Consider the following 14,481-nt stretch of genomic DNA (forward strand, 5'->3'; position numbering starts at 1 on the left):
TCCATTAAATCAACCTAACCTAAACAATAAGAAAATCGTAATTATTTAATTTTCTTGGTTTCTTTTTATATACATATATAATAGCCCAGAGATTTGTTATTACAAATACTTTTTAATTTTAATAAAGGATTTTTTATTTTAGCCAATAAATAATTAAATAAAAATAATATTTGTCGATAAAACAGATCTAATCGTTTTAAACGCCATCCTGTTTTACCCAAACAACACCATGTCCAAAATTAGTGCATAAGACATCTTTAAGATGTTTTTAAGATGTTTTTGAGATATTATGTCATAAGATTTCTTAAAGATGTCTTAAAAATTTCTTAATGATATCTTATGCATCAATTTTGAACATGGTGCTATCTAAGTATCGATAAAACAATAATTTTTCTACATCTTTTCTTTTTTTATTGGTTGAATAGAATATAATAAATGCTTTTCCATGATTAAATGATATATAAAAATAAAGGCCGCAAACCTATCAATTTTATGTTAAAAACAAAAAAAATTTTTGTTAAATTTTATCGATAAAACGATCATTTTTCCACATCCTTTTTTAAAGATTGAATAGAATAATAAATGCGCACTTTTCCACGATTAAAATACGATCAGAGAATTAGTAGAAGATCTTTTACAGAGATTGTACGATTGTGACGACTCTGGATCTTTGTACCAGTTTGATGGCAGCCACGACTATCTTTGGAATTCTGGGTAATCTCGCTCATGAAATGGGTACCGATGACATTAGCAGCGTCGTTCGCGCCGGAACAGGTCTAGCTTTCATCTCTTATCCAGAAGCTCTGGCGAAATTCACCGTGGTGCCACAGTTTTTCGCCGTGCTCTTCTTTCTGATGCTCTTCGTCTTAGGTATAGGCACCACTGTTGCCTTCTGTAACGTTGTCGTCAGCGTTATCAAGGATCAATTCCCGCAGCTTAAACAATGGAAGATTGCTGCTGGTGTTGCGATCTCTGGTTTCCTAATTGGCATTGTTTATTGCACGCCCGTAAGTTTTTTTTTTTAAGAAAAGAAATGTTTTTCTTTTTTCAAAATAAAACAGAATCTTTGTGAAAATCAATTCTTCTAATAAAATCCATAAAAAATTAATAAAATAAAAATTATCGAAGTAAGAGAGTTTGATAAGCAAGCAATATTGAATAATGATTTATTTTTGTGTTTTTTCAAACATTTTCGAAATCGAGTCTTCCTAGTTCAGAAAAAAATATTTTCCTTTATTATTTTAAATCAAACATAGTGTAAAAATAATTCTTTTTCAAAACTTTTGTTCCCCAGGATTATCTCTACATGAGAAATAGTTCCAGTTTTAATCTTTCATAACACATGGCTAAAAAATAAGATGTGAAATAAAAAATGCATTTTATTAGAGATGGACAATACTTTTGTGATATTTGATCAGACTTTTCAGATAACGTTAATTTTTTTACAAAAAAATTTTAAATATTGCAAAAAAGTTACTTTTCTTCACATATCAAACCTCAATTATTTTAGATATTTGACGTGCTAGCGAAATTTGATTTTCAGTACCCAAAAATCTATAAGAAACACTTTATCTGGTTTAAAATAATTTTTAGCTATAAACTAGTGTTATTAAAACAAATAATAATTATTTATGATAATGTCATTTAATAAATAATAATATTTATATATTTGATTAAACTGTAAATTTTTATCGAAATTATTTTTCAGGGTGGTCAATACATTCTTAATCTGGTAGACTACTTTGGCGGCACTTTCATTATCGTATTTTTAGCTTCCTTTGAAGTAATTGCTATTTCCTGGGTATACGGTAATCTATAATATATTTTATTCTTTTGTGAAGCTGCTTCATGAAGTCATTGAATAAGTAATTTGATTCAGGAGTCGACAATTTTTTGGACGACATCGAATTTATGATGGGACGACGGCCATTCTTTTATTGGAAATTCTGTTGGTGTTACTTAACTCCTCTATTTCTATTCATTATTTTGATTTATTTCCTGATCAATTTAACACCGATTACGTACAATGATGAATATTATCCAACATCTGCATACGGTATACATCTACGTGTTGTTTGTATAAATTTTCTAACATATTATAATTGAAGTAAAGAATTTTAATTATTATTATATTATTATATATAATTAGAATAAATTTAGATTAAAAATAGAGAAAAATTAATGTTATAATTTTATATACATATATTATTATACAGGGTGTCCTATAGAAAATTGCTGAAACTAATCAGTTGTCATTTTTAATGCATGAATGCAGTTATTGAGAAAACAAAAAATGTGTTGGAAAGAGGAAAGTCTGCAGTTTTTAATGAATATAAATATGTAAAATATTTGTATACAGATTTATTTTATTAAAAGTAATTTATAAAAAGTAATGAAAAAAAGTGCTAATAATGATCACATAAACTAATGATAAATATTTTCAACAGTGCTACATTTAATAGCAGCTATTAAAAGGATCGTCATTATATCAGAATAACATTAAAAATGACATGTTAGAAAATAATTTTTACGAGTTTTCGTAAAAGAACAAAATTTTGTACAAATTTAAATGGTGCACACTTCGAAAATATTTACCATTAGTTTACATATGTGATTTTATTAGCACTTTTTTCATCACTTTTTAATCAAATAAACTAGTATACCAACATTTTATTTATATCCATTAAAAACTGCAGATTTTCCTTTTTTCAATATAATTTTTTTCTCAATAACTGCGCATGTACACTGACCGGCAGGAATGGTGTCCGACGTCAGAAATGTACGACGGAGGGAACGAGACACCGATAGACAAGCGCGACCCGCGGTGTCCGTATGTCCGTATAGCTATCTCACTCGCACTCCTTCAATTCATAGTCGAGTGAGTGAGACAGCTATTGAACACCACTAAATGACACCACGTCTTGTATTGCTTTCTCTCTCGATCATACGATGTTTGAGAGAGATGCAATATCGGAGTACCCCCTACTTTCTTCTTCGCTTCTTGATCTCCACCGCGCTTCAAGCGACACATACAATGTCGCGCTACGTATGTGTGCATATGATTTTCGGCTGTTATACACGTATACACACATCTGAAATCTGACGTCGGACACCATTCCTGCCGGTCGGTGTACATACATACATATTAAAAAATGACAGCTGATTAGTTTCAGCAGTTTCCTATGGAACATCCTGTAGATGTAAAAGATGTAGATTTAAATTATGAACATTAAGAGATGATATTTCTCTTTTTGTAAAAAATAAATTATATTAAATACATAATTATAAATATAACTTAAATATATATATGTTGTAGTCAAAGCCCGATGAGCGGGCGTTCCTAAGATTGACTGGTCAATCCTGCGGAACAACCAAGCGTGTTAGTCAAAGTCCGAAATAATTTTGTGTTTCGGCTTTCGACTAGTACATTTTTAGTCAATTCTAGGAATAACTAATATGGCTGGTTAAAGTTAGAAACTAAAAAAATCATTTCGGACTTTGACCAGTTAATCTTAAATGTAGCTTAATTCGGACTTTGACTGTTAAAAAATATAACCAAGATTTTTTACTAATGTTTTTATTGTTGACATATGTAATATAGCTTGTAATTTACTTTACTTTTAAGTTATTCCTAGAATTGACTAAATACTAGTCAAAAGGCGAAACACAAAAGTATTTCGGGCTTTGACCAACACGCTTGGTTGTTCCGCAGGATTGACCAATCTAGGAACGACCGCACATCAGGTTTTGACTATAACATATATATATATATATATAATATTAAATATCTAATATTAATATTTGGTCGTATATAAATAAAAATAAATAATTAATATTTAAATATTTATTCACAATATTTTTACAGCTGCGGGTTGGACGCTTTTGGCTTTAGGGATTCTCCCGTTGCCTTTACGAATGATTTATGTCGGAATTCAAAATAAAGATAAGACATGGCTGAATGTAATTACTACTTATATACATTTTATTTAAATATCGTTGTAACATAAATGTTTGCCTTTCGTAAATCTGAAATAATTGCTTATTCAATTTCAGATAATTAAGCCGAACGTCGATTGGGGTCCAAAAGATCCAAAGAAATACAATGAATGGAAAGACTTCAAACAATCGAAAGAGATATCACGAATGTGCGCGATAAAATCGAAAGTTATAGCAAGACTATTTGGCAATAATTGACAATTGCAATTATAAAACAATATTAAAGCAGTATTAAACAGATAATCAGAGTGTTATATTACACTATAAATCATAATAACTGTATATAGTGATCGAGTAAAACAATTTCAAAATAATATCGCAGCTCTTTATCGCGAATTGCGTTATACATAGTGTAACAAGCATTAATTATAATAGTTATACCATAGTGTTACAAGCATTAATTATAATAGTTAAATATAATTAAATAATACATTAAATTTTATACGAAAAGGCTTAATGAAATCATTGACATATTAGTTGTTTAACTGCACTAATAGCGATCCTGCGAGAGGGAGGAGAGAGATTTGTTACAAATTCTTCCTTCCAAATAAAAAAAAAATCAATTTTGCTGATTTAATGATTTAATGACGTCTTAAATTAAAAATGTTTATTTTCAAACGAAATAGTTAAACAGGAAGGCAATTATATCAATAATAAAGAAAATAATTTTTTTAATATATATAAAAAATATTAAAAATATATTTTGATAAAATGTTTTAAATTAAAACTTTTTTTAAATATATACAAAATTAAAAAGAAATAAAAATAGGATTAGAGAGTTTCTCGTTAATCCTGGAATAAAAAATTAAACATGATATCAAGAAAAAATCAAATAAAAAATCAAGGAAAGTGTAAGTAGACGACCAGACTGGCTACGAATCAAATGTTTATTGTTGACACGTTTCGACCGACGGTTTTGGTCCTTATCAAGTGTCTGTAATTAATACATATAAATAAAATAAAATATGACAAAATGAAGGATAATGGTAATGATAAATAAAATACCGATGAATAACTTAAATAGGTGCAATATATTTAAGTCATTCGTCGGTACTTTATTTATCATTACCAATTTTTATCCTTCATTGTCATATTTTATTTTATTTATATGTATTTATCAAAATCGTCAATCGAAACATTATGTGTCAACAATAAACATCTGATTCGTAGCCAGTCTGATTGTCTACTTACACTTTCCTTAATTTTAAATTACGAATTATATATATCTTTCATTCAAATAAAAAAAGTTTGTCAAACTTTCCTCCACATTTGCTAGTAAATTATTGCACTATTACTGAACGCAATAGTAATTCTATTCAAAATACGTATTATATTATATATAAACTATATATATATTATATGTATAAAGTGATATTTCTTTAATTTAAAGATTATACAATTTAAATGTAAAATTATAATATATATATATAGTTAATATATATATAGTTTATATATAATATAATATATATATAAAATAAAATCATTGTATAAATTTGATTGAAGTCACATAACGAATAGATATAAAGTAGTTTCTACGCAGTTTTCACATATACAGGTACAGGTCTAATTTTTTTAGATACATTCGTCAATTTTTTCCTGCCATGGAGCCTGCCGCGGCAGAAAAATGGTAAAACTATCAAAATGCAAGCAATTCTAAAGTATAGCATATAAAATTGCACATTATTTTGGTTCCATGTTAAAGAGAATGCAAGCTATTTGTTTCCAGATTGGCTGAATTCGCTTCTCCCGAGCTCTCGCTCTCTCCTCTTTATAGATCTTCCAATCTTTGCACTGCTGCACTTCTCGTGGACCCCATCCATTTGCAGGTGCAAAGGCTCTCTTCAACATCTTAAACAAAGTGTAGCAAAGCGAATTTAATTGTTTCTAACAATTTTTAATTTCTTGTAATGTAGTGATTTTTTTCGAAAATCCTTCGCATAATTCTTCAAGCATTTGTAGAATAATAAATTAATATTCTTAAAAATTATCTTTTATTTCTACACTTTTTTATATAAAAGTTTTTTAATCTCTCTCTCTCTCTAAACAGTTTTCCTAAAAAAATATTCTCCTTATGGACCTATCTCCGCGCATCAGTAAAAAAAATTAAGCATTTGCTCTTCTTTTAAAAATAAACATTAAAATTTATTTGCATATTTAATATTAAAAATAAAAATAAAATAACAAAAAAATAAATTTTAAAAAATTAAGAAAAATAAAAATTAAAAAATGAAAAATTAATTATGCCTTCTTCTGGAAAAAATCTTATGGGCACCCATAATTCTCCTCAAATAATTAAAATTGCTCATAATGTATATATTTATTAAATTAATTAAAATAAAATAAATTGTTTAATGCGCTTTGAATTATAAAATCTCTAAATTGCAAACTTTCTGCTTCCGCATAAATCGAGTACTCACTTGTGAGAGGGGTAAATTTCGATTCCTCAGCATCGCGATCAGCATCCACAGCGGAATCTGGAGAATACCTATGCAAAGTATCGTCCATCCGGCGGCGTGCGCAGATGCCGGAAATGATCTTCCGCTGTAGGTTAGAGGCGACAATGTGACTACCGTGTAAATAAAAATCGTTATTAATAGCAATGGCGTAATTATAAGCCAACATATCCTCCAGTAAACGCTCAGTTCTCGATCCAACATAAATTCTACATCCTCCAGGAAGTTTTCAAATCCTGCCGAAAAAATATCATCAACTTTCCGTTATTCCATAAATATTTAAATAATTAATTAGTGCGTTAAAATCTAAATAAAAATTAATTATTATATAATTAATTAATTTAAAAATTTTTTACCATATACCCATACCACTCCAGTCATTTCGAAGGACGCCAAGATGAAAACGACAAACGAAGTACCGTAATAATCTACTAAAGTTAAGATAAACTGACCGCCCTACAATATTTAAATATTATTTAATTAATTAATCAATCGATTGTTATAAGAGAATTTTCAAAAACAAATTCTCTTTCATTGATTAGTATAATTTTATACTGACTGGTGTTACATAAACTGTTCCAATTAAAAATCCTAGAGTACAAGTTGGAACAACAATTTGCCAAGTCTTCAGTTTTGGAAACTGTTCGTTTACTACTGTAATGATTCCCGTAATCATTCCCACAGCACTACCGACACCAAGGACAAACATCATTACGAAAAACAGTATGGCGAATAGCTGCAACGAAATTCATTATTTTATTTTTCAGAAAAAATATTTTTTTTTAAGTACTCTCGTATAAAAATTAATAATATAAATAATGAAATACAACATAAGAAAAAAATAATCCCAAAGTTACGCGATTGCACTTTTTCTTAAAAGCAACTATGTGTTTGTTTGTACCAATTGATTGTCTCATTATTCCGTGCATAAATATATTAAGGAATACTTACCGAAAACCGAATATTTACTAGATATTTTACATTTTATGTCAAAAAATTAATAACTCAGAAAATACTTAAGAGAAAAATACTTCATTATAGTGTTTTGGAAAACTTTTGAGATAAGCTACAAGAATATGTAATAAAAAATAAGGGTTCATGATAAAAAAATTGAAAGTGACCTTCACGTGACCTTCAAATGACTATTCATGGTTAAATCAATGACACCACCTTATATCCCCCTTCGAACCAAACAACTTTTGTTTGAAACGTTTTTCCATATCTTTCATATATTTCGAGATATTTGAGTATCTATTATAAGTTAAAATAGAACAACCTATATATATAAATGACATACCTGCGGTAGAAAACTAAACTTTGCTATTGCGTCCGGATAAGATATGAATGCCAGGCCAGCTCCACCTCTGACTACTTGGGATATGTCTTCCACCCCTAACTCGTACGCCAGATTGCCGAGAATCCCGAATATTGTACAGCCAGCCAACAAACTCGTAATCGTATCCAGAGAAGTAATTATTATCACATCTCTAAATTAATACAAATCAATGAAAAGGGGAGGAGAAAGAGGATATTATTGAAGCAAAATAAAAAAACAGATATAATAAAATTGTGATTAAGTGAAAAAATTCTTATTAACAAATTTTTTAGAATCTTATTTTAAAAGAATATATACTGTATATAAAGGGTGTTCTGGAATTAGCGGATTATTTGGAGACAATTTTTTTTCAGCGAAAATATTAAGGGAAGCTATCATTTTTTGTATGTTCCCCATTTTTGCCATCGTGTATCACATATATTGTCTAAGCCTTAAATTAAAACCCTATTAAAATAAATTCTACTTGAAATTAATGGAGAAATGTTATTTTGTTAATATTTTATTTCCACAAGGCTTATACATACTTTTTGCGAAAAATTTTCAATTATTATTTTCAATTACTCATAACTTGGAAATTATTGGTGCCTCAATATTTTTGCTGACAATGTGGAAAAATCGTTTTCAAATAACCTAAAAAATCTCCTATTAAGGAGATCTTAAACGTCATCTTGTTCTATTAATAAAATATTTTTCCGCAACCTTTTCTTTTTATTAGTTAAATAAAATCATAAATCTTTTTCCATAATTAAAATACATATGAAAACAAAGCGCCAACCTACCGATTTTATGTTAAAAACAAACAAAATTTTTTTGTTTCCGATAAAACGATCATTTTTCTACACTTTTTTCTTTTTACAGAATAATAAATGCTTTTCCATGATTAAAATACATATGAAAACAAAGCGCGAACCTATCGATTTTATGTTAAAAACAAAAAAAAATTTTGTTAAATTTTATCGATAAAACGATCATTTTACTGCATCCTTTTCTTTTTATTAGTTGACTAGATAATATAAGCGCGTGCTAAACAAACTTTTTCTCCGCGATTGTACATAATTTTAATTCGCCGAATTTCTATTGTGTAAATAATTTTAATTCGTTGCATTTTTATTATGTATAAATTAACTAGATTTCTATATATACATAATTTTAATTCACCGAATTTCTATTTCCCTTTCTAACTGACAAGAAACTGAAGTTGAAACCACTCAATCACAAAATTAATAAACAATTATTTATTAGATTTTAACTATTATATACACCAAATCCTTTAATATATATTACTATCACTGCACTAACCCCTCGATACATACAACTGTCAAAATATGCAATGACAGTCGCTCACGAAGTAAACGCTGTGACAAAACCAATCGGCATTGCGGAAAAGAGGCAATAATACTTCGAGATTTTCGAGATAAACCGATACATTCGAGAATCGACTTAATTTTTTTAAAGAAAGGAATAGAATAACAAATGCTTTTCCATAATTAAAATGCATATAAAAACAAAGCGCGAACCTACCGATTTTATGTTAAAAACAAAATTTATTAAAAGTTATTCATATTTAATATATGTATTAAAATTGTATAAAAAAAATTGACTTTGCTTATTTCTATGCTCTCTTTCTTTGCACCTTCCTCTTCTTCCATTATATCCCAGCAAACACTGATATATAATTGTTACATTGCTATAATAAAACGGAATATAACAGGTAATATAACGTGTACATTACATGTAACATCCATGTTAGTTGTAATTTCTCACTCATAGATGTAACATTTTAATATAACATATGTATATTACATTGTAGTTATATTGTAATTATATACCAAATAGCACTTTGAAATTACAACTAACATATACGTTACATGTAACATGCTTGAGTATATAACATTTATACTGTGTTTGCTGGGATTAGTACGTCGAGAAAAATATTTGTGCATATTTTTTGAAAACCTTTTTATTATTGAAATTTGTTATAACAATTGTATTTTTTCTTCTCACCTATAAATGTTGTGCTTGAACCCGTTGTGCGAGGAATACGTAATGATGCTGCCGAAGCACACGGAAAGCGAGAAGAAGCATTGCGTCACCGCGGCGTACCAAACAGTCGGTTCCAAGAGTTTCGACCACTTTGGGGTGATGAAGTAGAGGATTCCCGTCATGGCTCCATCCAAAGTGACCGCGCGAATCAGCAGCAAGATTAGCACAATGTACGGAAAAATGGCGAGGAAATAGGAAAATCTCCCGGAGCTTCTGACACCTTTAAAGATCACCGAACAAACTGCCACCCAGCTGATAAGAAGGCAGAGTGTCAGCTTCCAATTCGGCCATCCGACCCCGTCGTCGATACTCTCTTTCTCATGTAAAACTACTTGTCTGTAAATCGTTTCAGCTTGATTACAATAATTGTGCACATGAATTAGATTTCACACTAAAAGTAATAAAATAGATTAATCAAATTCCCAAACAGCAAACTAACGTTATTAAACATCAAAATCAGTCGTTATTAAACGTCAGAATGGCGTCTGTTTGCTACTTATCGATTGATCAATACCTAACCTAACCGAAGAAGATTGCTTTGTTTATTTTACAATTACTTCATGTTTCATCTTATATCTGTTTCTGTAAGTATAATAAAGTCTCAGTTTAATCAAGACCATATATATTATTTATAAGAGTTTTAACAAGGCTCTGTAATATAAATATAAATTTAACGTATAAGACGGGCAACAAGAGCCAAATCGCGGATGACAATGCGTTATCCTAACGAAACTAAATAATTTTTCGTTAGAATTAAATACCGGTGCACAAGGCACCAAATTTTTACTTGGACACGGCCAAGATTTTAAATATGAAATAATCTCATATTTTGAGATTTAATTTCAATACCCCTTTAACCCCCCTACGGAAAATAAATAAATGAATGCAAGAGAAAAATATAGATCCGAAAATCGCTGAATCGGGAATCGAACCCGAGATATCTCAAAATATGAGATTATTTCATATTTAAAATCTTGGCCGTGTCCAAGTAAAAATTTGGTGCCTTGTGCACCGGTATTTAATTCTAACGAAAAATTATTTAGTTTCGTTAGGATAACGCATTGTCATCCGCGATTTGGCTCTTGTTGCCCGTCTTATACGTTAAATTTATATATATTATTGTTTCAATATTGTATATAGTATTAGTTCCAATATTTTGTGTCTATATACTATATAGTATATATAGTATGTTTGAATATCTGATACAGTCTCGTTTTGCAAAAAATATTTTTTAAAGTATATTTCTTGAAACTATATAGTTAAAAATTTTACAATTTTTCTTTCCTCACTCACTGAAGAATTTTAATTACAATATAATATTATCATTTATGTAAGTAAAGATATTAAAAAAATTTAAATTATCAAACATTTTTGTATTAAGTGTTATATCCCAGCAAACACAGTATATAAATGTTATATATTTAAGCATGTTACATCTAACGTATATGTTAGTTGTAATTTCCCACTCATAGATGTAACATTTTTAATATTACATATATTACATTGTAGTTATATTGTCATTATATCACAAGATAGCACTGACTTATCAATACATCAATGTGCTATTTGGTATATAATTACAATATAACTACAATGTAATATATGTTATATTAAAATGTTACATCTATGAGTGGGAAATTACAACTAACATGGATATTACATGTAACGTACACGTTATATTACATGTTATATTCCGTTTTATTATAGCAATGTAACAATCATATATCGGTGTTTGCTGGGATACGGCTTCTCGTTAGCTTATCGTTAAACTTAAGAGATTGCGATATGTGGGACATATATGTAAAATATCTTATAGATATCCCATTATTTTTTAAATAAAAAGAAAACACTTACCTAAAATATAATTCGGCTGAGCTTTGAAGTTTATTGCTGCCATTTAAGAAATTATCAAGGATGTTGACATTTACTCCTTCCGCACTATGATTTCTTTTTGTACTTGAATCGACACACGTGTCGCCCCATTCCTTCAGACAAGTGGCCCAAGGTAACTCAGCGGAAAAAGAAGCGATCAGATAATAAAATGTCAACGCCATCAATGAACTATAGTAAGTTGCTAAAGCGATTGTCGAGAAGAACTGCGCCCATCCGACTCCTGTTGATTGTAATTAAGAATAAACCTCAATTTTTTATCCTAAAACGCCGTCCTGTTTTATCGATAAAACAATTTTTGCGCACCCTTTTCGCATTTAGTTTCTATATGTACTTTAATCGTGGAAAAGCATTTATTGTATTCAATTAATAAAAAGAAAATAGTGCACAAAAATAATATTTTATCGATAAAACACTTTTCTTTTTATTGGTTAAATAGAATAATAAATGCTTTTCCACGATTAAAGTACATGTAGAAATAAAGCGTGAACCTACCGATTTTATGTAAAAACAAAAAAAAATTTAATTAAATCTTAAATTAAATTAAATTAAATTAAATTAAATCTTAATCCCGGTACAGCCCGAAGTTTTTCTTTGCTCGAGAAGAGATTATACATATAATTTTTATTGATATTTTTTATCTTTTGCACATGTTTTGCTCGGAATGGAGAAATCATAGAGAAATTACCAATAAAACCTGGTGACATGCTCCAGACTTTGACGGACGAATTGCCGGAAAACTGTCCGATGATCATCTCCAGAAAGTAGAATGGCTTTCCCACGAGAAAGAGTAAAATCACGTACGGTATGAGAAAGGCGCCGCCACCGTTCTCGTAAGCCGTGAATGGGAATCGCCAGATATTGCCGAAACCGACTGACATGGCGATACACGACATAAGAAATTCCACGCTATTGTTCCATGTCGCCCGAGCCTCCTTTGACTCGCCGACCTGCACATTCTGGATGCTCGTCGAGTCCCCGGGATAATAAGTTCTCCTGCCATTTTTCGCGATATGAGGCTCATCTATTTGGAAAGCGACATTATCGATCCCCTGTTGCTTTTCGTTGTTCTACAATTTTATGCAAACAATTTTTTATTGGAAATTATTGACACACATCCATGTAAATCTAACTGTATTATTTTATTTATTTTAATGCTAATTACTTCATTTTATTTTGTAAATTTATTTTAATTTTTTTGAATTTATTTTTATTTATTTTAATTAATATATTTGCACAACGAGAGAGATAGAAACATTTCTCTCGTGTGAAATAAGAATAAAAACACCAATTTACAAAAAACATTTTTTTATCTATAAGAAACACTGTCTGATTTAAAATAATTTTTGACTGTAAAATTAGTGTTATTTTAATTTTTTTATTTATTTTAATTAATAGAAATACATATGGAAGATAAAGACTGGAGATAGTTTCAATGTGAGATGAGAATAATAATACTTTTCGACAAGTATGATAGAAATATCAATTGCAGTACAAATGAGTGTATTAAGAAATATTTCAAGAATTTTTCTTTCCTCGAAGTCGCCCGAGGGATAATTATAATCATCGGATAAATATATTCAAAGCATATTTAAATAGCTATTAGACTAGTCATAATTAAGGTCAATGAGAAAGATAAATTTTTCAAATTCCTATATGCGATAATGATGCAATTATATAGCGAGATATTTCTAAACGTGATGATACAATTAGTGAGTAAAAAAAAGAAAAACAAAACAAACAAAAATAAGGATAAGAAAGATATCGAACGACAACTTTATCGCCTTATATTTGAGTGAAAATTCTTCGCGCATCACTCGGCAAATATTCAAGTTAATATGCCTTGAAATTATATATATCGTTATACTCTTGTATATGTGATGGCAATATAAAGCGATTATTTTATCTCGTTTTGAGGTCGCTATTAAATTACACAGGTGTATCAAGTTCTTTTTCAACTCGATTGCTACGATAGAGACGCCACAATATTTGTTTAGGATAACTTTCACTTACCCAGCTTCACTTCGCGAGCCGCGAAACACATGACAATCGAAGAAAAGAAAAAAAAGAAAAAAACACGCTCGAATGCAATAAAGAGAGATAAGTGGGTATAAGAAGCTGTCAGGGCTCTCACATTCATCGTGGATAATTATATCATCGTTAAACACTGGGTCTCTCTATATTTCCCATACTTTTTCTTTCGATACTTGGGATGACGTTTTCCACAATCCACTAAGATAGATTGCTACACATAACAATGCTTTGCTACACATTTGATTGATCATTCACTTACTGTTTCGTACATAACGGTCACGTTATGAGGAGAAATGGTTGCGAGAGAATTGGAAACACAGCCTTCGTGTTGCGACAAGTCTCAACAGGAAACTGGGACGCGCGCGAGATCAACACTAAAATTCCGAAAGGCTCTGTGTATTGCGAACGTCGACGCTGATGATGGACTGTCTAACAATGAGGACTGCCAGGACGTCACTACTTCATCGGACCTGACGTCAAGGTGATGAGTTCTCTCCCACGCGAATTTCCCCGAAAAAGTCCCCGTAATAAAATAACATTCATCCCGTTGCCGCATATATATATATATATATATATATATATATATATATATATATACACAGGTATATATATATATATATATATAGTATATATTCACTATTATATGTCGCTCGCCGCGAACGGTAGATGACAGAATGCTGGCGAGTCCCGACGAGCTGCTGCTCTGTGGTCTCACGTCTAGCTTCGGGA

At 29.9% G+C, this 14,481-nt stretch overlaps 2 protein-coding genes across 6 annotated transcripts in view; one reads left to right on the forward strand and one right to left on the reverse strand.

Annotated features, from left to right (window-relative positions):
* Positions 1–4,568, forward strand: part of LOC114942570 (sodium-dependent nutrient amino acid transporter 1) — a 20,512-nt gene extending 15,944 nt beyond the window's left edge. For all 4 annotated transcript variants that reach the window (XM_029317963.2, XM_029317962.2, XM_029317964.1 and 1 more), the window contains 5 exons: positions 641–1,007; positions 1,709–1,808; positions 1,880–2,056; positions 3,866–3,960; positions 4,054–4,568. In XM_029317963.2, coding sequence (XP_029173796.2) covers positions 641–1,007; positions 1,709–1,808; positions 1,880–2,056; positions 3,866–3,960; positions 4,054–4,194 — 880 coding nt within the window. In that variant the 3' untranslated portion in view covers positions 4,195–4,568. The remainder of the gene's footprint in view (positions 1–640; positions 1,008–1,708; positions 1,809–1,879; positions 2,057–3,865; positions 3,961–4,053) is intronic.
* Positions 3,830–14,481, reverse strand: LOC114942573 (sodium-dependent nutrient amino acid transporter 1). Of its 2 annotated transcripts, none has more exons than XM_029317966.2 (9): positions 14,012–14,481; positions 12,407–12,788; positions 11,683–11,941; positions 9,790–10,164; positions 7,747–7,897; positions 7,009–7,185; positions 6,806–6,905; positions 6,414–6,685; positions 3,830–5,844 (listed from the first exon to the last, which is right to left on the reverse strand). In XM_029317966.2, the coding sequence occupies exons 1-9, from the start codon at positions 14,021–14,023 to the stop codon at positions 5,677–5,679; spliced, it is 1,896 nt and encodes a 631-aa protein (XP_029173799.1). In that variant the 5' UTR covers positions 14,024–14,481; the 3' UTR covers positions 3,830–5,676. The 2 variants fall into 2 exon arrangements, with proteins under 2 accessions (XP_029173799.1, XP_029173798.1); XM_029317965.2 differs by having other exon boundaries at positions 7,747–7,936; positions 14,012–14,480.

This window comes from Nylanderia fulva, unplaced genomic scaffold, assembly GCF_048542155.1.
Source record: "Nylanderia fulva isolate GAGA-0341 unplaced genomic scaffold, ASM4854215v1 Scaffold55, whole genome shotgun sequence".
Classification (NCBI taxonomy): Eukaryota; Metazoa; Arthropoda; class Insecta; order Hymenoptera; family Formicidae; genus Nylanderia; species Nylanderia fulva.